This window comes from Geotrypetes seraphini, chromosome 3, assembly GCF_902459505.1.
Source record: "Geotrypetes seraphini chromosome 3, aGeoSer1.1, whole genome shotgun sequence".
Classification (NCBI taxonomy): Eukaryota; Metazoa; Chordata; class Amphibia; order Gymnophiona; family Dermophiidae; genus Geotrypetes; species Geotrypetes seraphini.
In genome coordinates this window covers 165462070-165488177 of record NC_047086.1, presented here as the reverse complement: position 1 = coordinate 165488177, position 26108 = coordinate 165462070, and the positions used below count along the sequence as shown (strand labels likewise).

General features: G+C 41.2%; 1 protein-coding gene across 1 annotated transcript in view; it reads right to left on the bottom strand.

Annotated features, from left to right (window-relative positions):
- AKAP12 (A-kinase anchoring protein 12) overlaps window positions 1-26108 on the bottom strand; it is a 301152-nt gene that overhangs the window by 87031 nt on the left and 188013 nt on the right. Inside the window, exon 2 of the mRNA XM_033936501.1 lies at window positions 23876-23993. Within this exon, the coding sequence (XP_033792392.1) occupies window positions 23876-23993 (118 nt within the window). The remainder of the gene's footprint in view (window positions 1-23875; window positions 23994-26108) is intronic.

Genomic DNA, 26108 nt, shown 5'->3' with positions numbered 1-26108 from the left:
ACACCACTGGGCCTTAGGCCCCGCCCCGGTATATCATGTGATTCATGGGGGAGGAGCCTAAGGCCCTGATTAGGTCAAACGCCTCATGCTTCTCTCTTGGGAGGGGCCTGAGGCATTTGAGCCAATCAGGGACTTCCTTAGGAAGGAGCCTAAGGAAGTCCCTGATTGGCCATTTGTTTTGGATACCTGGATATGAAAACCCACAGCAGCTGACATTTAAAAAAATACTGACTGCTGCAGGCTAAATATTCTCCCTCCCCCATCCCCCTTTGAGTAGGCGCTATAGTGTTTCAGGAATACTGGTTAGATTACATGATCAGATCTGGCTTTGGGAGGATAGGCAGGGAGGAATGTGTGCAATTACTATCATGCAGAAACTGGTCATGCAAGCCCTGTAGAGAAAACCATTGACCATTTCAAACCCGGGTTTATACATTTTTTTCTCCTTTAGTTACTGTTTCCTTTCCCCTCCCCTTCTTAACGTTTTTTTCCTTTAAATTATTGTTTTCTTCATATATTGTGTGTATTGCCTGGTTTAGTGAAAATAAAAGATTTTTAAAAAATCATGGGTTTAGTATATTATTTAAAAATTGCTATATGCTAGCAATGGTAAGGTTGTTTTATGGTTAACATGACCATTTATTTTTTCCTCAAAACAGGACATGGACACCCCCCCTGAACTCCCCCCCCCCCCCCCCGATCATCCCCTCAGACCCTCCCCCCTCCCCTGGCTCCCTACTTATTAATATTATTTCAGCTAAAATATCATTAGGCCACAGCTTCTGTAGCCTGCCTCATTCTTTTTTTTTTTTGAATATATGTTTATTAAAGGAACAAAGCATAAGAGAAATTTACAGCAATCAAGCCAGGAGCACTACAAATAGGAAAAAAAAAAAAGCAACAGTACAAATGAACAAGGCCATCAGGCAAAAAGACAATCATGTCAAACACAAAGATCTCCCATGCAGAGTCCAATTTTTACAAAAACACACAGGTACAGAAGGCCCCCCTCCCATACCCCACCTCCCCAATACCCACCTCCCCCCATCCCCCCAACCCCCCCCCCCTGCATCCTAGGAAATGACCCACATCAGAAAGATCTCCAACAGTCCAAATAAGCCACCGTCTGCCATCTAGTGGCACCCCTCTTGCGCTGGCGCTCCCAATTGGCCATCTGGGACATAGAAGCTTGCCACTGCTGGATCGTAGGCCGCACCTCACCCACCCAAGTTTGCAAGATAAGCTTTTTGGTAAGCCCCAGAGCGATCAGGACAAAGCGTCGCGAGGGCTCGGTAATGCCAGCCTCAACTAGGGGTCCCGTGACACCAAGCAGCAGAGTCCTATAAGACCATTCCAAAGACTGCCCCAAAACCTCCTCCACCGCCCTAAGCACCTGTACCCACAATGAACTCACAAAAGAGCATTCCAAAAAGTGATGCACCAGCGTACCCCTGAAAGCCGGACAACGTGGGCAAAAAGCATCCGGCCACAGGCCCATTGCACACCCTTTACTGCGGGTAATGTAAGCCCAATGCAATAACTTAAGATGAAGTTCTTGCAAAGGCACATTAGGGGCAGCCCCAGCCCCCTCCTCAAAGCACAGAGTCAGGTCATCGACGGTGACGTCCTCACCCAGTTCAGAGCTCCAGGCCTCAGCCAGAGACGTCAAGAACCCGGCAGGCCTCCAGGACCTCCCCAATTTATACCAGTCCGATAACGTGTTAAACTCTAGAGAGAGGGAAAGGAAAGCCCGATCCAACGGGGAAAAAGCAGGCACCCGCCCAGACCTCGATCGAAGTGAGAGACAGTAACTTCGAAGTTGCAAATAGGCCAATATGGATCCCGCATTCCAAGTCCACGAAGTTTGGCAAGTCTGAAAACTAGGAAGCCTGCCTCATTCTAATGCTTCTGATCCATCCCCCTTTAGCAGCTAGAAAGCTTGGGTGTTGGGCCAAAAGATGGTGAGCACATGCAAAGCTAGGGTCATACGTCAAGAAACAGCCCAGTTGCAAAGCCCTAAGAAGAAAAGCTTTGCTGCATGCCTGGCCATCCACACACACATCTGTAAAAGTACTCCAGAGTCAGGAGAATATTGCACTTGTCACAGACAGCCACAGTTCTTGTAGTAAAAGCTGTATGTCCCCCCCACCCCTCCCTAATCTACCCCATCCCGGCCAATCCCCCCCCTTAAATCCTGTGATGAGTAATTCACCCCTACACACATTAAGTTTAATGGATAGAAGAGCGGGTTAGAAGACACAAAGTTAAACTTTAAAAGTTTCAGGCAGGCTCATATTGATGGAAAGTGCGAAGAAGACCGGAGTAACACTTTACTTCTCTCCCCCTCCCCCGCACAGCCTCCAGAGAAGAAAGGCACTTCAAAGAGGGAGAGATTTTTCTACTTTGCTGCACAAAGTCTTGTATGAAGAGGCGCATCTTCTCCCACTGTTGGGCCTTCAGAAAATCATCCTTCTATAAACCCTGGCTACATCCTTCTTCCGGCTTCCCCCATCTCTTCCTGCCCATGCGTGACATAGCGTCTGCTCCGATGGGACCCACCACACCTCCTCCGCTTCCGCACACGGGGCTCCTTTAACGCCTGCCCTCAGGGGCAGTACTGGGAGCACAAGAGCCAATCCGCATACTCAATCCCATCCAGCCAGGTGCCCAGTCACTGGGCCCCCTTTTACAAAGCCAAATAGAAGTTTCTACTGCGATCGACTCGCATTGCCATTAGATCCCCTGTCCCATTGTCCCCACGCACAGCTTCGGGACTCTCTTTCTGAAAATGGGACATTTCGGCGTCCCGAAGCTGTGCGTGGGGACAATGGGACAGGCAATCTAAAAACGGGACGGTCTCATTCAGAACGGGACATATGGTCACATTATTTATGGTATACTTGTTTAGGAGATGAACACACATACATGCACACACAAAAAAAGAAATACAGAAAATAAATCCTAATTAAACCTGGCTTACATTTCTGGTCAATGATGTCTAATAAATAAACTGAGTCATAGGTGTTGGAATGGGAGGAGCTACAGGTGCCATGGCACCCCCCCCCCCCAAAAAAAAAAATCTGTTTCAGGTAACGCACACTGTGAACATTAGTGCATGCCCAGAAAAAAATACTTTAAAAAAATGCCACATTTGAAATGGGCTTAGCTCGTCGAATGGTCCTGTGTTTTGTAAAATAATATGAGGGTACCAAGTCAATGTTGCATACCCTAGGGCCTCAAGATGCTAGGAATTATTAATAAAAGGGATGATCAACAAGACTAAGAATGTTATATTGCCTCTGTATCGCTCTATGGTGCGGCCTCACCTGGAGTATTGTGTTCAATTCTGATCTCCTTATCTCAAGAAAGATACAGTGGCACTAGAAAAGGTTCAAAGAAAAGCAACTAAGATGATAAACGGGATGGAACTCCTCTCATATGAGGAAAGACTAATAAGATTAGGGGGCTCATAATCAAAGCAAAAATAAGTCTAAAAACCCACCTAAATCGGTACGTGGACGATCAAGAAGACAAGTCGTCCAAGTGCCGATAATCGAAACGGGTTTTAGACGTATCTAAAAACAGCTTAGGCCTTTTGAGTGCTACTGTACGACCAGAGCTAAAAGGGGCGTTTTAGGAGGAGTGGTGAGGGCGGGATTTGGGTGGGATGTGGGCTGATCTAGACTTAGTCGTACTGCAAGTATAACCGAAAGTTTAACGAGGCTGCCTGGACGGAACTTGAACGTTGTGACTTAGGCCATGTAAAACCAGGTCTAAGTGGCAAAAAGGTATCCAAAGTGACCAGACCCTGCCCATCTCTACCCAATCTCCATCCCAGACCCTGCCCCCATAGTCCTAATTGTAACACTATTTTTTCCATTCATTTTTCATATATACACACAATATAATCTTATTAACAACGCATCGATCGCAATGCGGACCAGCAGTTGAAGAACACAGTTTTGGGCCTGATGCACATGCTGGCCCTGTGGACCAGCAGGAAATTTCTGTGGACCGGCACCGGTCCATGGACCGATGGTTGAAGAACACTGGTTTAGGGGACACTCGATGAAGTTACAGGGAAATATTTTTAAAACCAATAGGAGGAAATATCTTTCACTCAGAGAATAGTTAAGCTCTGGAACGCGTTGCCAAAGATTGTGGTAAGAGCAGATAACATAGCTGGTTTTTTTTTTTTTTTAGTCAAGGTATTTTTATTGAAAATTTTTATATATAGAAAACAGAAAAGCACTCAGTGGACATCACAAGAGCAATAATCATTGAGAATGTAAAGAATACAGCTATGACATGGTATAAAATGCAATGAACAACAAATATGTTGAATTAATAACAGAATAACAATGATGTTACATCAAAACATCTCAATAAACTGTAACATCTATCCACTGGTGAATAGAATGAATCATCCTGAGAACAGAGAAATAAATTAAATTAAACTAAGAAAAGAAAATAGTGTATACTGAGATCATGGTAATCAATTGTCAGCAGGAGATAAGTAGATCTTTAGTAGATTCCATCTGGAATGGAAACGGGGCAGCATATTGATTGATTTTGCTAGGTAAGCCTCCATTCTATATGTTGAGCATACTAGGTTCCACCATTGTGAATGGGAGGCCTTAGATAAATCTTTCCATGTTGATAAAAGGATTTTTATGGCTAGGGTAATTAACAAATCCATTAAATAGCAATCAATGTCTAAGATTAAGTGATTGAGTGCGAAGGACTTTAGGAGGAGCATTTGATATGAAAGAGCTATGTTTATGTTGAAAATCAAGCATATTGTGTTCCAGACTGAATGCCAGAATGTTTGGATCAGTGGACAGGAAAATAGAAGATGATGTAAGGAACCTACTTCAGTTTTACAAGACCAACAATTTTTAGAATATGATGCATCAATCTTATTAGATTTGATAGGAGTCCATTGTGCTCTGTGTAGAAAGAAGAACATATTCTGTAATGTTGAGGCAGATCTAGATGTTTTAAATATAGAAGTAAAAATTGAGGCCCATGCGTCATCAGATATAGATATCCCTATATCCTGTTCCCAAGTTGATTGTAGAACCGATAAGTGATTGGGAGAGAGGGATTTAAGTAATTTATAGAAATGAGATGCTGTATGCCCCGAGGCTAGGAATTTCTGTGAGTACGTGTATAAGGTAGGTGAGCAGAGAGAGAGTGAAGAGAGAATACCTGATTTTTTAATAGCTGATCTGAGCTGTAACCAACGAAGAAAGTTAGATTCACTAAGGGAAAAAGAATTCATCATTTCCTGAAAGGTGAACAATGACTTGTCAGAATGACATACTGAACCCACATCCCATATGTGATGATGTTGAGACCAGGAGGGCCATGAGAAGAGTTTCTTATCTATCAGTAAAGATTTATTAAACCAAAGGGGGCACAAAGCTGAGTTATTCCAAGGAATCTCCATCATAGAGTCAAGATTGGTTAGAACCTTGTGAGAATTATGTAATATAGGGTTATGTTTGACAGATGGAAAGTTGTGAGTTCCCATAAGACGGAGTAAGGGGAAAGGATGTGTGATGGAAGATTCTAAACGCAGCCAATTAGGGATATCAGAAGATGTATGGTTAGAAAGCCATTGTGCACCTTGTCTCAATATAAAGGCTTTGTGGTAAAGGAGAAGGTCTGGAAAGTTAACTCCGCCAGATGAGCGAGGAGTTTTTAGTTTCTGGAGTGAGATTCTATGGGGTTTTTCATTCCATAAGAAATGGAGAAGCATGCTCTCAAGTTGTTTGTATAAAGAAGATGGAAATAATATAGGAAACATGTTGAAGATATATGTGATTTTGGGAACTATCATCATTTTTATGGTGTCTAGACGACCCCACCAAGATAGGTGTAAAGGTGACCATGAGGTAAGTGAGTTCTTAACTTGCTCTAAGATTTTGGATGATATTAGTTGCTGTGAGGAACCAATATCTTTGTCAAATACTAAACCTAAATATTTAATACCAGTGGTGACCCATGTAAAGGGTTGAGTTACTTGTTTGAGTGAGGGACTACAGTTATGAAGGGGCATGAGCTCGGATTTGTCCCAATTGATTTTATATCCTGAAAATGAGGAGAAAGATGAGATTAATCGTATTAAAGCGGGAAGCGAATGTTCAGGTTCAGAAAGATATAGAAGAACATCATCTGCGTAGGCTGAAATTTTTATTTCTATTGATGCAATGGAGATTCCTTTGATATCAGGGGAACGGCGGATGGCCGCAAGAAGGGGTTCTAGAGCCAGATTAAATAAGAGCGGGGACATAGGGCATCCTTGACGAGTGCCTCTGTGTAAGGTAAATGGTGCAGACGCTTCATCATTAACAATAAGTTTGGCAGTGGGGGAGTTATAGAGAAGAGAGATCATATGAATAAGGGATGGGGGAAAACCAAATCTTGAAAGGACAGCAAATAGATATTTCCACTCCACCCTATCGAACGCTTTTTCAGCGTCTAGAGAGACAAGAACTGAGGATTGAGTGAACGATCGAGAGGAGTGGAGAACATGACATAGGAGTCTAGTGTTGTCTGCGCCATATCGACCCTTTAGAAAACCCACTTGATCTCTATGGATCAGACAAGACATGACCTTTTCTAAACGAAATACCAATATTTTAGAGTAAATTTTATAGTCCAAATTCAATAGAGATATAGGTCTATAATTCTTCACCAGATCAGGGTCTCTGTTCGGTTTTGGTAGAACTATAATGTTCGCATCAAGGAATCTATGCAAAGTTGTCGGATGTTCCTGAATATTCTGGTAGTATGAAAGTAAATGAGGAGATAGTAGGGCTGAAAATGATTTGTAAAATTCAGAAGATATTCCATCTGGACCTGGTGCCTTAGCTGAGGGTAGAGATGAGATGGCACGGGTGACTTCCTCAGCGGAAATAGGGGACTGCAAAGAATGGCACTGCTGGTCAGTCAACGACGGTAAATCCAAAGTATGAAGAAAGTCCTGAATAGAAGCTGAGGAAGATGAGGAGAAGTCCGAGGTGTAGAGGTCTTCATATAATTTACGAAAGTCTTCTAAGATGTCTTTAGTTGAATGATGTATATGACCAGAATTGGTTTTGATGTGAGTGATATGATTTTTTAGCCGTTTTCCTTTCAGGTATAAAGCAAGAAGATGGCCTGATTTGTTAGAAGCAGCATAGTATGTGGTTGATCTACGGAACAAGGAAGCTGAGGCCATTGAGCTGAATAGTTCATTATACTGGAATTTGAGTTGTTGCAACTTTTTGTATAGTGCAGGGTCGTACTGGTTATATAGCTGTGATTCAAAAGAATGGATGTCAGTTTCAAGAAGACGTATTTTAGATTTTTTTTGTTTCAATTGAAAAGCTGAGAAGCTTATGACTTTACCTCGTAACCAAGCTTTGTAAGTTTCCCAAACTATGGAGAAATCATTGACTGAGGAGATGTTGGTATCAAAGAATGATTGTGATTCTTCTTTGATATGTGCAATGAAAGATTCATCATGTAATAAAAAGTTATTAAATCTCCATTGCCTGAATGAGGAAGACGCAGTCCAATTAAGATGACAAGAGACGGCCGCATGGTCTGAAATGGTGATATCATGTATGCGTGATGAAGAGACAATGTTTAATAAATCTTTAGAACCAAGTATATAGTCAATTCTGGAGTAGGATTGGTGGGGTGCTGAGTAGAAAGTGAAATCTTTGGAAGATGGGTGTAGTATTCTCCAAATATCTGACCAGCCAAATGAATCCATTAAATTTTTGACGGTAGCTCTGACTCGAAGTTTTGCTGGACGGCAATTGGATGAGCGGTCGATGAAGGGATCCAAAGGGAAGTTGAAATCACCTGCAAAAATAGTGTCTGTAGCTAAAGAGGAATGGCACAGTGTCTGGAAAGATTGAAAGAAAGAGGGGTCATCTGCGTTGGGGGCATATATGTTGAACAGTTTTATCGGTCTTCCAGCTATGGAGCCCTCCAGAAATGACCATCTACCTGAAGGGTCAAATTTGTGAGATTGAAGTTGAAAGTTAAGAGATTTCTTTATTAGGGTGATGACCCCATTTTTCTTCCCTACAGCCGGGGCAGCAAAGCAATATTTAACCCATCCACCAGTAAGTTTATTAGCTTCTTCCGCGCTGATGTGTGATTCTTGCAGAAGACAAATATCTGCTTCGAGGTGTTTGAGGTAATGAAGAATTTTTTTCCTTTTAATAGGGCTGCTAATCCCTTTGACGTTCAGGGAGACAATATGTAGTTTAACCATTAATAATCCGTTAATTGGATGGTTCCAGCACTGAGATTTGGAAGATTACAGCTGAGTTTTGTACATCTTAGGATATGGCTTGAACGAGAGCAGGAATACCATGCCTTGAACTTATGAAAGATCCAGTATATAAAAAAAGAGGGCAAAGATGAAAAAGAAAAAGGATGACTCAGACAATCAGCGGTCCGGAACAAAAAATAGATATAGATCCAGAGATGGGACCCCATGCTAACAAGAGGTGCACAGCAGGCCCTCGACTCGAGCCAAGTGTGAATCATAGAAAGTAATATTTAAACCTCACGAACATTAGGTTAACTTGCAGTCCATGGAGAAAGGTCAGGTCATAGCTCCTACAGTGTGATCCAGGAAAGTTTGAAGGTCGGTTGGATCATCAAAATTCTTTGTGATGTTATGGTAAGTGACCTTCATCCTCGCAGGATAAAATAACCCGTATTGGGCTCCTATGCTTTTGAGTTGAGGTCTCATGGCCAGAAAGGCTTTTCTCTTTTGTGCTGTTGTTTTAGCCAGGTCAGGGACCAGTAGAATCTTTTTACCATCTATGAATATTGCAGGCGAAGATTTAGCTGCTTGCAGGATTTGTAGAGCTTGAGTATAACGCAGCAATTTTATGATTATAGGTCTTGGGGGTTTGGATGGCAGCGGCGGACCTGATGGGACCCTGTGCGCTCGTTCAATTTCAAGCGGGGGGTCAAATTGCAGCTTTAAGTTAGTAGATATGAAGGAGAGCAGGAAAGACATAAGATCAGTACCTTCTGATGATTCTGGGATGCCAATAATACGGATGTTACTGCGACGCATTCTGTTAGAAAGGTCCTCAATGTCACGTTGCAGTACAGATAATTTGCGAAAGTCACGTTGTATTTCCAAATACTGTGAATCATGCGTCGCTAATCTTTCTTCAGCTAAATCTATACGTGCATTTTGTTGTTTTAATTGGGTAAGAATGCCCCCGATTTCATTCTTGATGTCCGCTGTGGCGGCTAAGTTTTCCTGCATTAAATCCTTTAACACGTGGAGATCGTGGGAGATTGATTCGCCCTGCGCCGCGGCGCCATGCGCGGCGGCCTTGATCGGGGAGGGCGGTTCATGTTTTGATCTTTTCGGCGCCGGATGCGCCGCTTGCGGACCTGGTTGAGGGGCAGGATCGGGCTTATTCGTTTTGGTGGACATTCCGCAGTCGGCGGGCAGTAAAAGCTGACCTGAAAACGTGGTCCGTGAGGGTTAGTTTTTTCTTTTCTGTGAGGCTCGAGACGGAGCGAGGGCGCTACGCGGCCATCTTGTAAGCGAGCACGTGACGTCCCCCCAACATAGCTGGTTTTAAGAAGGGTTTTGAAAATTTCTTGGAGGAAAAGTCCATAGTTTGTTATTAAGACACGAGGAAGCATCTGCTTGTCCTGGATTGGTAGCATGAAATGTTGCTACTCTTTGGGGCTTTTACCAGGTACTAGTGGCCTGGATTGGCCACCGTGAGAATGGGTTACTGGGCTTGATGGACCTTTTGGTCTGACCCAGTAAGGGTATTCTTATGTTCTTAATGCTCAGGGCAGGCTGTACCATTTTCAAATTCAATAAATTTTATTTTAAATTTTGTTTAGTACCTAACTTCCTATTTATAAAAACTATTATTACTAATAACCCACATATAAGAACTTATTCTGAGCACACACTTTTACCCCAGTATAAATAGATTAAACGTCCAAGTTCGGATGCGTACACCACAACAGTAAAGTTAAGACATGGTATAGGTAAGATGGTTTAGTACTGGGATTCTCTTTATATGATTTCTGTTTGTTTTATCTTATTATCTTTTAGAGGCAATTTTGAATAAAGTACGGAGCTTTTTTGTAAGTTCCATTTGTGCGTTTTTGAAACATGCTAAACTGTAGTGATTCCTCATAGTTGCGATTTTTCGCAGTAAGGGTGCTTTTAATATAATGTTTCTCAAATAATAGGCAGAATCTTTATTTAAGCTTTGGTTCAAAATGCAAACAAGTAGTTTCAACTACAAGAATGTCTTTCACATACAAATAATTGCTTGAAGTTATCTATCTTTGATACTTACATTTATTTATATTTATTTTATTTCATTGTTTTCATAGTAACTACATTGTCTCCCGATGAAGGCTAGTTTAATAGCTGAAACGCTCTAAAACAGTTTGAACGTTGGGTAGTTCACAACCCACCAACGTTGGTCCTGGCTGGGAAGCCACTAAGATAAGTGTTGCTGTTCTCTTCTCTCCCTTTTTTTGTTACATTACATTACATACTTTTGATAAATTCACAAAGTTATTTTAATTAACAGATTTAATTATTGCATCCTTAGTTAAGTTAATTGATAGTTTCAATTTAAATGAATAAACAAATAAATAAATAAAATCTTTTTGAGGTAGGAAGGAGGTTTGAAGTAAATGATTACATCATATGCATTCAGGATGAAGACTTGAAATAACATCTAAGTTATAAGAGGTCTCTTTACTGAGAATCATGCATCCTTTATGATACTTCAGCCTCTTAAATTTAAATCAAAACGTTTAATCTATTTATAATGGGGTAAAAGTGTGTGCTCAGAATAAGTTCTCACATTTGGGTTATTAGTAATAATAGTTTTTATAAATAGGAAGTTAGATACTAAACAAAATTTAAAATAAATTTTTTTGTATTAATTATCCTTTATACCCCCTTTTTCTTTTTTGATTGATGATATTTTTGTAGGTTGGATAATTTGGATTATGATCCGTGTGTTTGTTAGTCCACTTTCAAACTCAGGCAGGCTTGGTGTGTGTGAATGTTGAGAGGAAAGGATGCTTGAGGCAAAACAGAGTAGGAGCCAGTACTTTTCAATCTCTCCTTGGATCTGCTTATCTGAGTCCTTCAAAGCACAGCCCCAGGCTGACCAGTTGCTGAATCTCAACACAGATCCTTAAATCCTTCTCTTAGCTTTTTCTGATGTCCAAGGAAAATATTCAATCTCCAAAAAAAAAAAAAAAAAGGAAAGGAATCTGTCAGTTTCTTTGATTTTTCTGCTTTTACTGCATTCTGTTTAGGAAATGTAGTTAACATGGGCTACAGTTAAGACACATGATTTATTTAGCTTGAAGTACCTGTATGTAAACCGCTTTGTGTGATTGTATAACTACAACAAGGTGGTTTACAAGTCCCAATCCCTTTCCCTATTTTAACTCAGGTCCCATTTACTAATGGCCCAAGTTAAATGACTTCCCCCTAAATCTGAATAAACTGTAAGCTCTACAGAGCAGGGACTGTTTCTTGAATGTTTTAATTTACAGTGCTGTGTATATCTAGCAGCACTATAGGAATGATTAGTACTAGTAGTAAATCTTCTTCCCCATGGGTTTTCATCACTTAACAAACATATTAGAATCCACCGCCCTGACTTTCTTCCTGACCCTGGGACAATTGGGGAGATTTGGAGGGAGATACACAAAACTCTGGCACGGTTCCTCTACACCAGTGTTCCTCAGCTCGGTCCCTGAGTACCCCCTCGCCAGTCAGGTTTTTAGAATATCCACAATGAGTGTACATGAAAGAAATGTGCATATATTGGAGGCAGTGCATGCAAATCAAGTTTATGCATATTCATTGTGGATATCCTGACAACCTGACTGGCAAGGGGGTACTCTAGGATTGAGCTGAGAAACACTGCTCTACAGCACTGGAAAAACACTGGTCTTTTTTTTTTTTGGCAACTAATGCTCAACACTAACAGTATGGAAATTATATGCATGCTCTATGTGTTGAATATTGGTTGCTAAAGGGGCCGGAACATTCCTGAGACAAGTCCACAAGAGCTGTGCAGAAGGCCCAACTCTTGTGCGCTTGTCCAGCTGACCCTTTCCCGAGCCCCACTAAGCTAGGGTTACCAGACCTCAGGATTTTCCCAGACATGTCCTCCTTTTGAGGGTCTGGATGGCTTTTCAAAACCCAGCACTTTGTCTGGGTTTTGAAAAGCTTTCCTCCATATCACGTCGGGCAGGAGGGCATCCGCGCATGCGCGGATGTCCTGCCCGACGAGAGCAGGCAGCAGGGGGCAGGGTTGGTTCAGGACTGGGGCATGATGGGGCAGGGATGGGTGGAACTGGACGGGTCTAGGGGGGTCCAAAGACTTTCCAAATGGAAAATCTGGTAACCCTACCCTAAGCTAAAAAAAATATCTCTGGTCCAGTGGACCAATTGACCCGACCTGATCTGACCCACCCCCAGGTGGCCCAACTGCCCAACCCTTACCTCAATACTCGCTCAGTCCCCCAGGTCCCTCCCCCAGTACATTCTGACAAAGCAAGCAGGAGGAATGCCTATTCCATTCTGCCTCTGGGCTCGCCCTCATCAAAATGGCAGTGCCCTGCCCCTGCCCAGAGCATCCTGGGATGCACTGAGAAGGGTCTAAGTAGTATATAAGGAGAAAAATGCCCGTTTGTTCTGGACATTGCACAGGTCTGCTAATGAGCTCATTTTAATACTATTGAGCTCAATAGCACGGGACTTTCAGTCGTTGCTTCCTTGCATGGTAAAGAAATACCTGAAAGCCTCTGTGCATTGACTATAGAATAACATTCCATTTAGACTGGCTAAAACCAGTCTAAAATTAAACTGCAAGCACGGTTAGGTTTGTGCATCTGCCCCTTAGACTGTTATACTTCAAACACAGATTTTTCTTCAAAACAACAAAATAAAGAGGTTCATTTTTTATACTCACTCTCCTGCTTTGATACTAATTATTATGTAAAGGAAAGTCCAAATTGTATATCTGTTGATGGGTTTTCTCTAAAGGTGGAAAAAAATTCAAGACTCCTGAATTGTTTGTAGGATCTGCAGGGCAAGGAAGAGGCACTATGGATCAATTTGGAAAGAGGGAATGGTAAATATATTTACATTGGTGTGATATACAGGCCTCCTTCACAGATTGAAGAAGTAGATAGAGATTTAATAGTAGACATTCAGAATACAGTATATCTTAAAAAGGGGAAGTCTTGCTAATAGGTGATTTTAACATGCTGGATGTTGATTGGAGCATCCCTATTGTGGGGTCTTCTAGAAGTAGGGAGATCCTGGGTTCTCTACAAGGAGAACTGTTCCAGCCGTTAGTAATTGAACCCACGCAGGATGGGGTCATACACTGGACTTAGTGCTAACAAACGGGGAAAGCGTTTCTGATGATACAGTGTGCGATCATCTGGCATCCAGTGATCATTGCATGGTACGGTTTAATATTACAATGGGTATAGAGAGGGCTCATTCAAAAGCAAAGGTTCTAGACTTTAAAAAAAACTACCTTTGTTCGGATGGGGGTTTATGTCAAGCAATTGTTATGTGGGTGGGACCGTCTGGAAGGAGTGGAAATGGAAAAACTGAAAGGAGCGATTGTAAGGGCGAAAAACCTTTTTGTGAGGCAAGTAAGTAAAAGTACGAGGAAAAGAAGGCCGCTTTGATTCTCAAAAGTAGTAGCTGAGAAGGTAAGGAATAAGAGGTTAACTTTCATAAACTACAAAAGAAAGAAAGAAAGAAAGAAGAAGACAGGCAAAAATATCTGGAAAAGTTAAGAGTGGCTGGCCATGTAGTCAGGAAAGCAAAGATGCAAATGGAAGAAAAAAATAGCTGACAAGGTAAAACGGGGAGACAAGCCATTTTTTTTAGATATATTAGTGATACGAAGAAGTGCAAAAGTGGCATTGTGAGAATCAAAGGTGAAGGGGAGGAATATGTAGAAACTGATAAAGAAAAGGCTGAATTGCTTAACAAATATTTCTGTTTTGTGTTTATGGCTAAAGCACCGGAAGCGGGACCACAGAAGACAAACATGAATAGAAATGGAAGAGTAATAGACCCTGATCGAATTTCAGAGGGTTGTGTTCGTGAGGAGCTAGCTAAACTAAAGGTAGACAAAGCGATGGGGCCAGATGGTGTACATCCGAGGGTGCTGAAAGAACTTAAGGAAGTTCTGGTAGCTCCGCTGACTGACCTTTTCAATGAGTCTCTAGAGTTGGGAGTGGTACCAGAGGACTGGAGAAGGGCGGGTGTGGTCCCTCGCCACAAAAGTGGAAGTAAGGAAGAAGCAGGGAATTACAGGCCGGTAAGTCTGACTTCTGTGGTAAGCAAATGAATGGAAACACTTTAAAAACAGAGAATGGTCAAGTTTCTAGAATCCTGGATTACAGGACTGGAGGCAACATGGATTCACTAGGTAAGTCTTATCAGCCAAATCTGATCAATTTCTTTGACTGGGTGACCAGAGAATTGGCTACAGGATGTGCGCTAGATGTGGTGTATTTAGATTTTAGCAAAGCCTTTGACAATGTTCCACACAGACGTCTAATAAATAAACTGAGTGCCCTTGGGATGGGTCCCAAAGTGACAGGCTGGGTCAGGAACTGGTTGAGTGTAAGGCGACAGAGAGTAGTGATCAATGGAGATTATTCTGAGGAAAGGGATGTTACCAGTGGTATGCGTCAAGGTTCTGTTCTTGAACCTGTTCTTTTTAACATTTTTATGATATTGCTGAAGGGTTGTCGGGTAAGATTTGCTTCTTTGTGGATGATACCAAAATCTGCAATAGAGTAGGCATGCCGGATGGTGTGAATAACATGAAGAAAGACCTCTGGCAAAGCTTGAAGAATGGTCTGAAATTTGGCAGCTAAAATTTAATGCTAAGAAATGTAAGATCATGCATTTGGGCTGCAAAACCCGAGGGAATGGTACAGTTTAAGGGATGAAGAACTTATTTGCACGACGGAAGAGTGGGACTTGGGTGTGATTGTATGTGATTATCTTAATGTGGCCAAACAGGTTGAAAAAGTGACGGCGAATGCTAGAAAGATGCTAGGTTGCATAGGAAGAGATATGGCCAGTAGGAAAAAGGAGGTATTGATGCCTCTGTATAAGACTCTGGTGAGACCTCATTTAGAATATTGTATACAATTCTGGAGGCCGCACCTTCAAAAAGATATAAAAAGGATGGAGTCGGTCCAGAGGAAGGCTACTAAAATGGTGTGTGATCTTTGTGATAAGGTGTATGGGGACAGACTTAAAGCTCTCAATCTGTATACTTTGGAGGAAAGGCAGGAGAGGGGAGATATTATAGAGTCGTTTAAATACCTACATAATATAAATGTGCATGAGTCAAGTCCCTTTCATTTGAAAGGAAATTCTGCAATGAGAGGGCATAGGATGAAGTTAAGAGGTGATGATAGTCTCCGGAGTAGTCTGAGGAAATACTTTTTTACGGAAAGGGTGGTAGATACATGGAACAGTCTCCCGGAAGAGGTGGTAGAAACAGAGACTGTGTCTGAATTCAAAAGGGCCTGGGATAGGCTCATGGGATCTCTTAGAGAGAGAAAGAGATAATGGTTACTGTGGATGGGTAGTCCATTTGGCCTTTATCTGTCGTCATGTTTCTATGTTTCTATATTTTACTCTAAAATTTGGTAAGGAAGCAGATTTAATGTTCGTATTTTAACTGTGAATGTAATTATGTATCTCACGCAGAACTATAGGATGTAGCGAATCTGAAGTTTTTTAATAAATAAAATAAAAATTAGATCTCGTTAGATTCATCTTTAAGTAAGGAGCCTCAGATTAACAGTCTAATTAAGAAATTGTTTTAGACTCAAACAATTGCATTTGAATCAATCGTACTTTTCTAGGGCAATCGTACTTTTCTAGTGCTTGTCCAGCTGTTTTTTTCACAACTGGATTACGGTAGCTCCCTCTACTTAGGTATCTCACTGAAACTGATAAATAGAATTAAATTGATTCAAAATATGGCTGCTTGATTAATATTTGGAAAAACTAAAGGCTCCTTTTACAAAGCTGCATTAGCCATTCACTGAAACCGCAGCTTTGTAGAAGGGGCCCTAAGTTTGATGATATGTCACCCCTATTGTTTGAACTTCACTGGTTGCCTTTGAAGGCTCAGATATTGTTTAAAATTTGTTGCTTTGCATTTAAAACTTTGGAAGACTGTTCCCATAAAAGCTTAGCCTCTTTATTGCACTATTAGGCTCTAATAACTACCATTGCAAGGCAGACAACTCTTATTGAATTTTCCCTCTGTAATAAAAGGTTTGAGATTTAATGTTTGGCTTGAGAACTCTTTCATATATCAAGCAGGTAAGATTTGAAATTTCTCACTGCTGGAAATCCGCTCCAGTTCCTCTTATTTTCATTTCTGGACATGACCAAAATTGTATTTGTTTCAGAAATTTTGAGTATATTAAGTTGCAATTATTTTCATATCTTATATCTGTAAATTATCCTGCTATTATTGTTATCAGCTTCTTAAATTGTTCCCTGCTCTGATCCTGAGCAGATTATAAATGCTTAACATAATTCTTCTGTACTTTTCATGCAGGTCAAAAGCTGAATCTTTCACAGGAAGTGCATAGATCAGAACCTTTTGATGTCTTAAGACCTTTACAGCTACTGTCAGGCTGGAGACTTCTTAGTCTGGGCCCACCATGTGAACAATGACCCCCAAACTGATATTCTGTGGTAAACTGGAAAAAGGAATGGGAGTAACCAAACCAGTAAACCAGGAGAATAGGATTACAATTTATTAAAAGTCCAACTCTATGCAATAGTGTTGGATTCCAATAAAGGACCCAACACAGTCTATGTTTCCGCTGGTAAACTTTCCTCGGGAGTCCAATACTTCCATATGACAGAATCACATTTGAGTAGGTAGCTAGGAAGTTGGTGAACCAGTAATACAATAAATACCGCTCTGTGATGAAGCAGAAACACTGTGAATAGCTAATCAATTTGTATGGAAGTATTGGACTCCTAAGGAAGGCCTACTAGCTGAAACATGTACCATATTGGATCCTTTCTTGGAATTCCACACTATTGTATTTGAGTTGAACTTTTAATAAATTATGGTCTTATTCTCCTGGCTCATTGGTTTGATCACTCCCATTCCTTTTTGGATTTTTTTTTTCATTGATTGTTTTGTGGGAGAGGGGGTGTTTTTGCTGTGATAAAATGGAACATTTAAGGGGCCAGAGGAATTAAGCATAAAAAAAAACAGGCTAGAATATGTCGCTTCTGATTAATCCTGTCCATTTGTGGTTGGGGACCACAGTTCTGATTTGATTCAGTGTTAAATGTACAAAGAATGCCCTGGTTGCATACTCCAATTCAATCCAAATAAATCAGAATTTTTTTTTTAAAAAAAGAAAACTGCCATATTTAAGCTCGGTCAAAGTGGACTATGATTATCTTAGCAAATTTGAATGAAATACTTGGAGGTCCAAAAACTGGATTTGAACTGAATAATAGAAGAATACTGCCAACCCAAGCACAAAGCTATTATTATTACTATTAAACTAGATGTTTTTTCATTAATTTCATAAGACAAATGGCTTGTTTTTAGCTTGTGTTAAACATTACAAGTAGAGCAGCATGGAGAATTTGTCACGCCTTAATATATTAAGATAAAATAAAACATCAAATCTTTTTTTCCTATGGCTGAACAGCTAGCCAGCAGATTAACTAACTGTAACCCCACCCTGGCATCCTGTTTGTCTGTCTTGGATTGTCAATTCTTTCGAGCAGGGACTATCTCCTTCCTGACTCTGTACAGCGCTGCGTATGTCTTGTAGTGCTCTAGAAATAGTTCTTTAAACATTTTTAATCCGCCTGTATCCAAGGCGGCTCACAAATTTCCATACATAATAAAATAAACATTTTAAAAGGAGACATAAATCAATTAGAGGAAAATACAAAGTCACAGTATTATATCATTGTGTCCTCGATAAGACTGCATCCAAACTAATTGTCAAATAACACCATTCTTCAATTTAGTACACTGTTTTTCAATAAAAACATAACTCAAAAGATGTTTCATATTCACGTTAAAAAGGTTTGAACAAACAGATGGGTTTTAAGCAATTTCCTGAACTGCAGGAGATTTCTACAATGGCGTAACATTCCGGACAAGGCATTCCACATTAATGGTCCGGCTATAGTAAGTTAATAGTAGTAGCAGAGTAAGTCTAGAATCTGTCCTCTACAGAGTCCAAATTCTGCAGAGGAAGCACTCCTAGTCGTAAGGGTGGGAAGTTTCAGTCAACACTCAAGAAATTAACCCTCCTGTTTTACAAAGCCGCGTAGCAATGGCCCCGAAGCCCTTTAAATCTCTATGGGCTTCGGGGCCGTTACCACAGCGCAGCCGCTAGCGCGGCTTCGTAAAACAGGCCCTAAATGTCAATTGTAATTGTTACATGTATATTCTATTGATGCCCCTTGCGTTTTGAAATTGATTAACTATCTGATGTTTGCTGCCTTGAATATATTTTGCTAGATAGGTGGTTTATAAATCAATAAATCAAATGAGATGTATAGCACTGTAATACACATACAACATTATATAGAGAAAACCTAATTTTCAACGGTGTGGCAGCCACCTATCTTGATACATCTTAAACAAATGAAGTCAGATCACAGAAAATACTCTATAACTTTATTTGACTAACCCCCTCCTTTACAAAGCCACGCTAATGTTTTTAGTGCCGGCCACGGTGGTAACAGCTCCAACGCTCACAGAATTCCTACGAGCGTCAGAGCTGTTACCGCTGCGGCTGGCACTCAAAACGCTAGCATGGCTTTGTAAAGGAGGGGGTATGTATCCACATAAAGTTATAGCTTCCATAAGTGCTGTCTAACTTGTACATGTGCAGGTCAATTTGTTTAAAACATATTGGAAATAATTGAAACATTGGGGATGTCTCTAATCTAGATGTTTCAAAATATTCCTTTATTCAGTGCTACTCTACGTATAGTTAATACTGCTGAATTTGCAAATATAATTAATGGGCCTAATTCTACATATGGCACCAAATAAATGCACACCAAACCCCCCCCCCCAAACACACACACCTAGCGCTATTCTATAAGTCACATCTCGAGTTAGGCGTAGTTGATAGAATATGTGTGGTGCTCAGTCCCACAGCCATAATTTGAGTGCGGCCATTTACACCAACTAAAACCTGGTGGAAATTTCCGCACCTAAATTCTGCACGGATTAGGTATATTCTATAGCAGTGCGCCTAATTTATAGGAATACCCATGACTCCTCCCCTGGCTACACCCCCAATTGACATCCGCATGGTATTATTTATGTGCACAACTTTGTAGAATACGCTTGGCAAGCTGTGTACGTAAATTCTAATTGGTGCCAATTAGTGCAAATAATTGTTTGTTAAATGGCAATTATCAGTGTTAACCAATTAAGTTGTGTGCACAAATCGGCAATACGCACAGATTTGTGCATATTTAGTCAGAATTGTAGAATTCGGAAGAATATGTATAAGTATATATATGAATACTTAGAATATCAAAATATTGTAGACTATTGCATGGGAGTTATTCTTTCATTTATACATGCATTTGGGCCCAGATTCTATAAATGGCACCTGTAGTTAAGACTCCTAAATCGGTATACCTAGCCAATCTAGGTGTCTAACTTGCTTCCCATATACAAAAGCATAGCGTGGTTTATAGCAATGGCCACAGTGGTAATAGCTCCTACGCTCATAAGAATTCTATGAGCATCAGAGCTGCTACTGCCGTGGCCGGCGCTAAAACCCACACTACGCTTTTATAAAAGGGGGGGAGTTTGTTTATTTAAAAAGTTTAATTGGCGCCGATAATGATCAATAATGAGCTCATAATTGGCAAAAATTAAAATTAATTGAGCTGTAGGCACCTACGACTTTAGGTAAGCGCCTAGTCCAAGATCCTACCGGAAAGTGGGCGTGGTTAAGGGCAGATCGTGGGCAGATTTGGGCATGTTTTGCTTCTAGGCGCCAGATTGGACTTAGGCTTTGGTATTTAGGCTAAGAAAACCTTGGCATAAATAGGGGGTGCCTATTGATACCTACCAGAGCCTAGTCCAATTTAGGCCCCTCTAGGCATCTAACTCATGAATGATATGCACTATGTGCCGCATTCGTGTGTACCAACCTTTTAGGCATTATTATAGAATCAGTACCTTGGTGTGAAAGTGTAGGTGCCCTATCATAGAATTGCTCTTCATACAGTATATATATAAGGCCCTAGCTATTTACTATAATAAAATGCTAAGTGCGCATGCGCACTCTTACCGGCGTGTTCCCTGATCCCTGATCTGTAGTTCCGTGGTCGGCAGGAGTGCGCATGCGTGCTTACAACGCATCTCTCTCTCGCAGACCCCAAGGAGATATGCGAGCTTGCTGGCTCCGGATCCCTTACACTTCACAGACTGCTCAGCACACACAGCACCTGCACCGGGGAAGCGCGCAGGTCATCCAGCCAGCGTGAGGAGGGGCTACCAGCATCCGCCTCGGGCTCCGCGTCGCCTCCTGTCACCGCGGCCACCGCCTCGCGCTTAGGTAGTTCTCGGCGGCAAATTTGACCCGCAGGCTCGCCTTTCGCATGAGGAAATCGAGGTGCAGATGACACGCGCATGTTGAGCCCCAGCTGGCGCCACAAGGCCGGGTGGAAGAGGCGCTCACGCTGGGTAGAAGAGGCGCTCGCACCGGCGCTCACAGGTGGCTGAGGCCCACAGCCAGTCTGGGAGAAGAAGATGTGCATGATGAGCTCGCTGGCCAGAGACAAGGCGCCCGCTGTCCCCGCAGGAAAGGTTCCTCAGCAGCCCGGCCAGACCACCACGTGCCTGTATCAAAATCTTCAGCAAGACTGCTGGAAGGGGCGGAGCTCCTCATTCGTGTCTGTCCCGGCAGGGAGAAGGGGTACTGCTAAACAGGGAGATCAGGTAAGAGGTGCTGCTGGACAGGGAGGGAGGTAATTCTAGCACCCATTAATGTAACGGGCTAAAAAACTAGTATATATATATTTTAAAAGCAGTTATATGTTTAATTTAGCACAAAAATACAACTGCTGACTGTTTCTGTTTGGAAAGAAATCTGAATGCACACATGCCAGGTCTTGAAGGAAATTACATTGCCTGGCCCCTGCTAAGGGCCCACTTTGCAAACTGTTGTGCTGCAGAAGATAGGGTGCAGCTGGAGGGTAAAAACAGTGCAAACGGGAGATCAAGACTCCTCAATGTTTGGAGGGGGGCTGGAATTTACAGTAGATTGTCTATAGTCTCATATTTCATTTGCTCAATAAAGTTTTTGAACTACAGAAAGGAACTGACTAGATCCCATTGCTGGATGTTTGACATTTTGACAATTCAATGTGAGATCTCCTATGAAAGTAGCATCATATGCCCCTGAAGCAGATACAGATCTGGCACAGTGGCGCAGTGGTTAGATCTACAGCCTTAGCACCCTGAGGTTGTGGGTTCAAATCCTTCACTGCTACTTGTGACCCTGGGCAAGTCACTAAATCCCCTCATTGCCCCAGGTGCACTAGATAGAGTATGAGCCCACCAGGACAGATAGGGAAATATGATAAAGTACCTGAATGTAAAACCACTTAGGATATAAGTGGTAAATAAAATAAATAAATAAAACATAGCCATGTCAGGCAGGTGACTTTTGTACCAACAAATGAACTAGACATTATTAAAGACTTTTTTTTACTATAATGTTGTTCTCTTAATTTTTTTTCTACCTTTATTTTCTGGCTATGGACTGTTCATAAAAATAAATCAGATCACAAAAGAAAGATATGAAGCAAAAACAATGCGTTTGGGTGTTTTTCTGGGGCCTTCTGTTGTGCCATGTCACAGATAACCGAAAATGCATGGCTGGTTTTTTTTTTCTCTTTATGCTTGGAAAGATCTAGTGCTCCATGGGTTGTGTTACATGACACAACAAGGACCTACAAGGACCCTTTTCAAAATTAGTATATTTTTCAGAATTGCAATAATTTCTCCAAAGCTCTACTCACAGCACATGATTTGCTAGTACTCCATTATTTAGGGAGAAAACCTAAAAAGTAGTACTATATGACAAGGGGCTGTTGAAAAATTCTCAATGGTATGAAACAAAACGAAAAGAGTCAAGAAAAGTGTGGAATAACTTGTAAGTTTCATGGCTCCACATCATTCTCTTCTTGCTTGGGCTGAGAACTTTTCAGCAGCCCCTCATATTGTGATGTCATAATGCGTCTTCCCACCAATGTCTAAGAGCCAACCTCATCAATGATGTCATAATGGCTTGCTTTCCCTGTACTTCTGCCCATATTTACCAGATGCATTTGACTCATTGAAATGAAAAGTGTGAAATAACTTATAAGTTTCATGGCTCCACGTCTTTCTCTTCTTGGTTGGGTTGAGAACATTTCAGTGGCCCCTCATAGGAGCCCAAAAGAATCAACTGGTCATAGCTAGGAAGGTGGTGAACCACAAATACAATAACCACCACTCTGTGATAAAGTGGGAGCACTATAAATCAGTAGCTAATCAATTTGTGATTTTACCATATGGAAGTATTGGACTCCTAAAGAAGGCTTATCATCCAAAACATGGACCATGTTGGGTCCTTTCTTGGAATTTCACACTATTGCATTTGAGTTGGACATTTAATAAATTGCAATCCTATTCTGCTGGCTCATTGATTTGTCTCAGTGCTCCTGCTTACTAAGGTGTGCTAACGTTTTTAGCGCACGCACTAAATTACCGCGCACTAAACCACGCGGTATGCTTCTAGAATAACGCCAGCTCAATGCTGGCATTAAGGTCTAGCGCGCGTGGCAATTTAGCTCACGCTATTCCACACGTTAAGGCCCTAACGTACCTTAGTAAAAGGAGCCCATAGGGCTCCTTTTACAAAGCCGCGCTAGCGGTTTTAGCGCACACACTGCATTTAGGTGAAAATCTACCACCTGCTCAAAAGGAGGCAGTAGCAGCTAGCGCGCGCTGTTCTGTGCGTTAAGGCCCTAGCGTGGCTTTGTAAAAGAAGCCCATAGTGTAGGCAAATGTTTGCTGTAGGATTACTTATAAGGTACAGCTTCTTCTAATTTTCTATGGGTCCATATGTTAAACTGTACCGTATATTATGTATATTGGTATTAGATCCCTAGTGTGTGTCCAGTTAGGATAAAACTTGTATTGGATAAACTTTTACTGTAAGTATTACTATGGCAAATTGTAACCTGTAAATTATGTATCACAATCTTGTACTGTAATTATGGCAAATTGTAACCTGTTTGTTTATTTCTCATCTGCCCTTATCCAGGGCGAGTTACATATTAACATATAAAATAAAAGATTTACCTTTATCGTGCAATATTGCAAAAGGTGAAGTGGGGAAATATAAATAAAGTAGTGCAAAAAAAACTCCACTTAAAGGTAGCTGAGAGCCTGCTCAAATGGAAGAAAAAGCCTCAGGTTTTATTGGCAGAGCTCAAGCTCAAACCACCACCTCCACATCATTGGCTAAAAAACTTCCAAAGAGGTTTAAAATAATTGAGGACTGAGATATTTTGCAACTGAAACCACTGCGAGTGTTTATTGTATATTATGTATGTTTAACCTGTAACCCGTTCTGAGCTCTTTGGGGAGAATGGGATAGAAGATGAATTGAATGAATAAATACGTTAGGGCTCATATTAATGGTTCCTGCTAATTTGTGCTGTCCCCATTGATACAAGAGGTTTGAGGGTAAGACCTACCATCTAGAATGACGGCTTCCTCTTCCTGCCCATTGGCATCCCCTGACTGGCAGGTGAGTTCCACTTGCTCATCTTCTGTTCCGTTCACACTGGAGACTTGACCATTCTTCTGGAGAACCTGTGCAGAAAAAGATGCCTTTATTACCTGTAGCTTACGGTCATCGTCCTTCAGCTTCAATACACTTTTTGCAGAACTTTGTTTATACTTGGACAATTATCAAAAACCATTTTCTACATGTGTTTTTATCAGCATTCAAGGGAGACATGCCCAGGCACAAGGATCACTACACAAAGCATGCACAATTCTGTATTTTCTAAACGATGTGCTTCGTTTTTGCTGGAAAATTACCTGTGGAAAAAAAGAGGTACAAGTCCCTGTGGGCACTCTTTCCTTATATAATTTTCAAAGTGGAAGTAGACATTGTACTTTCCCTTTGAACAGTGGTACGAAGACCATGAGTAGAAAAAGTCCACGGACTTAGCAGAAACATGAAGTGTGCAGGTGAATCCCTGGGTCAGGGGTCCTCAAATCCAGTCCCCAAAGTCCACATTGCAGCCTTGTTTTCAGGATTCCCACAATAAATATATATGAGATCTATTTGTACACAATTGATGCAGTCATACATATTCATTGTGGGAATCTTGAAATCCAGGCTGAGTTGTAGAACATGAGGACTGGATTTTAGGACCCCTTCCCTAGGAACATTCATCCATGTGCCACCTTTAAGGGGTTGGCTCAAGGCCTTTTCCCCTCCCCGCCCCCCACTATCAAGTATTTGCCCTTCATTTTCCTACCCGCCACTGAGATGTCCAGTGTCTGCCCTTCCTTTCCTTATCCCCTCTCCCTAAGGTGTGCAGCATCTGCTCTTCCTCCCTCTGAAGAGTCCAGTGATCCAATTGCAAACAGTGTTTAACCATTGGGGCTTCTAATCTCTGTTTACGCAGGCAGGATCTGTGCTCAATAATTCTTGTATTAAAAGATGAAGATGTCTGACCAATATAAAAATATCGCAAGAGCATTTTATTAGGTAGATCACACATTTTGCGATTTTTGCCTTTATTCCATTCTACCTGCGCACCTTCAATTGTTATGGCACAAACAGAGCACGTGCCACATTTTCGGAAACCACTGTTTTCTGCCCGACATCGGTTAGTCCACACATCCGCTTTATTTTTTATTTTAAAAAATTTGTATACCGCCTGGAGTCACAGAGGTTTCCATATAAACATACATAAAGCCAAAACATATAACAATACATATCACTCTTAATGTAAATCATGTTTCATTGATGCACAATCAGTAAATACACAAAACAAAACAATGGTTCAACAAGATCGAGAATACCAAGAGTACAACAAACAGGTTTTTCAAAGAAACTCCCATCTCCACCCCACCCCCACCCGCTCCCAAATGCAACCACATCCCTCGCCTCAGAAACACCCCCCTACCCTGGGAACCCCTATCCGGTACCCCAAAGATAGCAAAAAAAGGGGAAAAAAAGGAAGAGCAGAGAGACTGCTGAGCTAGCTGTGTTCTTTTGCCACTCAGCAAACAGCAAAGAAAAGAACCCGCCCTCCCCCCCCCCAACACAGAATCGAGCCCTCTACCATCCTACGTACGGACAACACTCACCCAACCATCCACTCAGCCAAACAACTACATATCACTCTTAAAAACAATATCAAAACACATAAGAAATAAAACCTACAGATTCTTCAGTAACATATAAGGTTACAGGTTACCAAAATACCCAAACATTTTCAGGAAAGACAAATCAAAAGTATGCATATACAAAAAGCTTGGTTTTCAACATCATCTTAAAGCTATAATGATCTGCACATAATCTTAGTTGGCCAATAAGCTTATTCCAATATGACATCCCTGCAATAGAAAACATTTGAAATTGAGTTGCCACAGAAGTTTTGTTATGTGTTTTGTTAACCTATTCTAGTTTTTGTTTAGTACTTCTAATTTTAATTTGTTTTTATGTAATTTTTTACATTGTACACCGCCTAGAAATTTGATTAAGCGGTATAAAAATGTTTTAATAAACTTGAAACAAAGTTTATCGGTAAGATTGTCATTTCTAGCATGTTTATGTTTATTTAAGATTTGATATACCACTCCTGCATTTACTGACCTAGGCGGTTTGCAATGTATCAAACTAAAATGAAATTAGGTACTTGAGAAAAACTTCTTAATAATAGATGCGATGCTCTGAGAGGATGAATT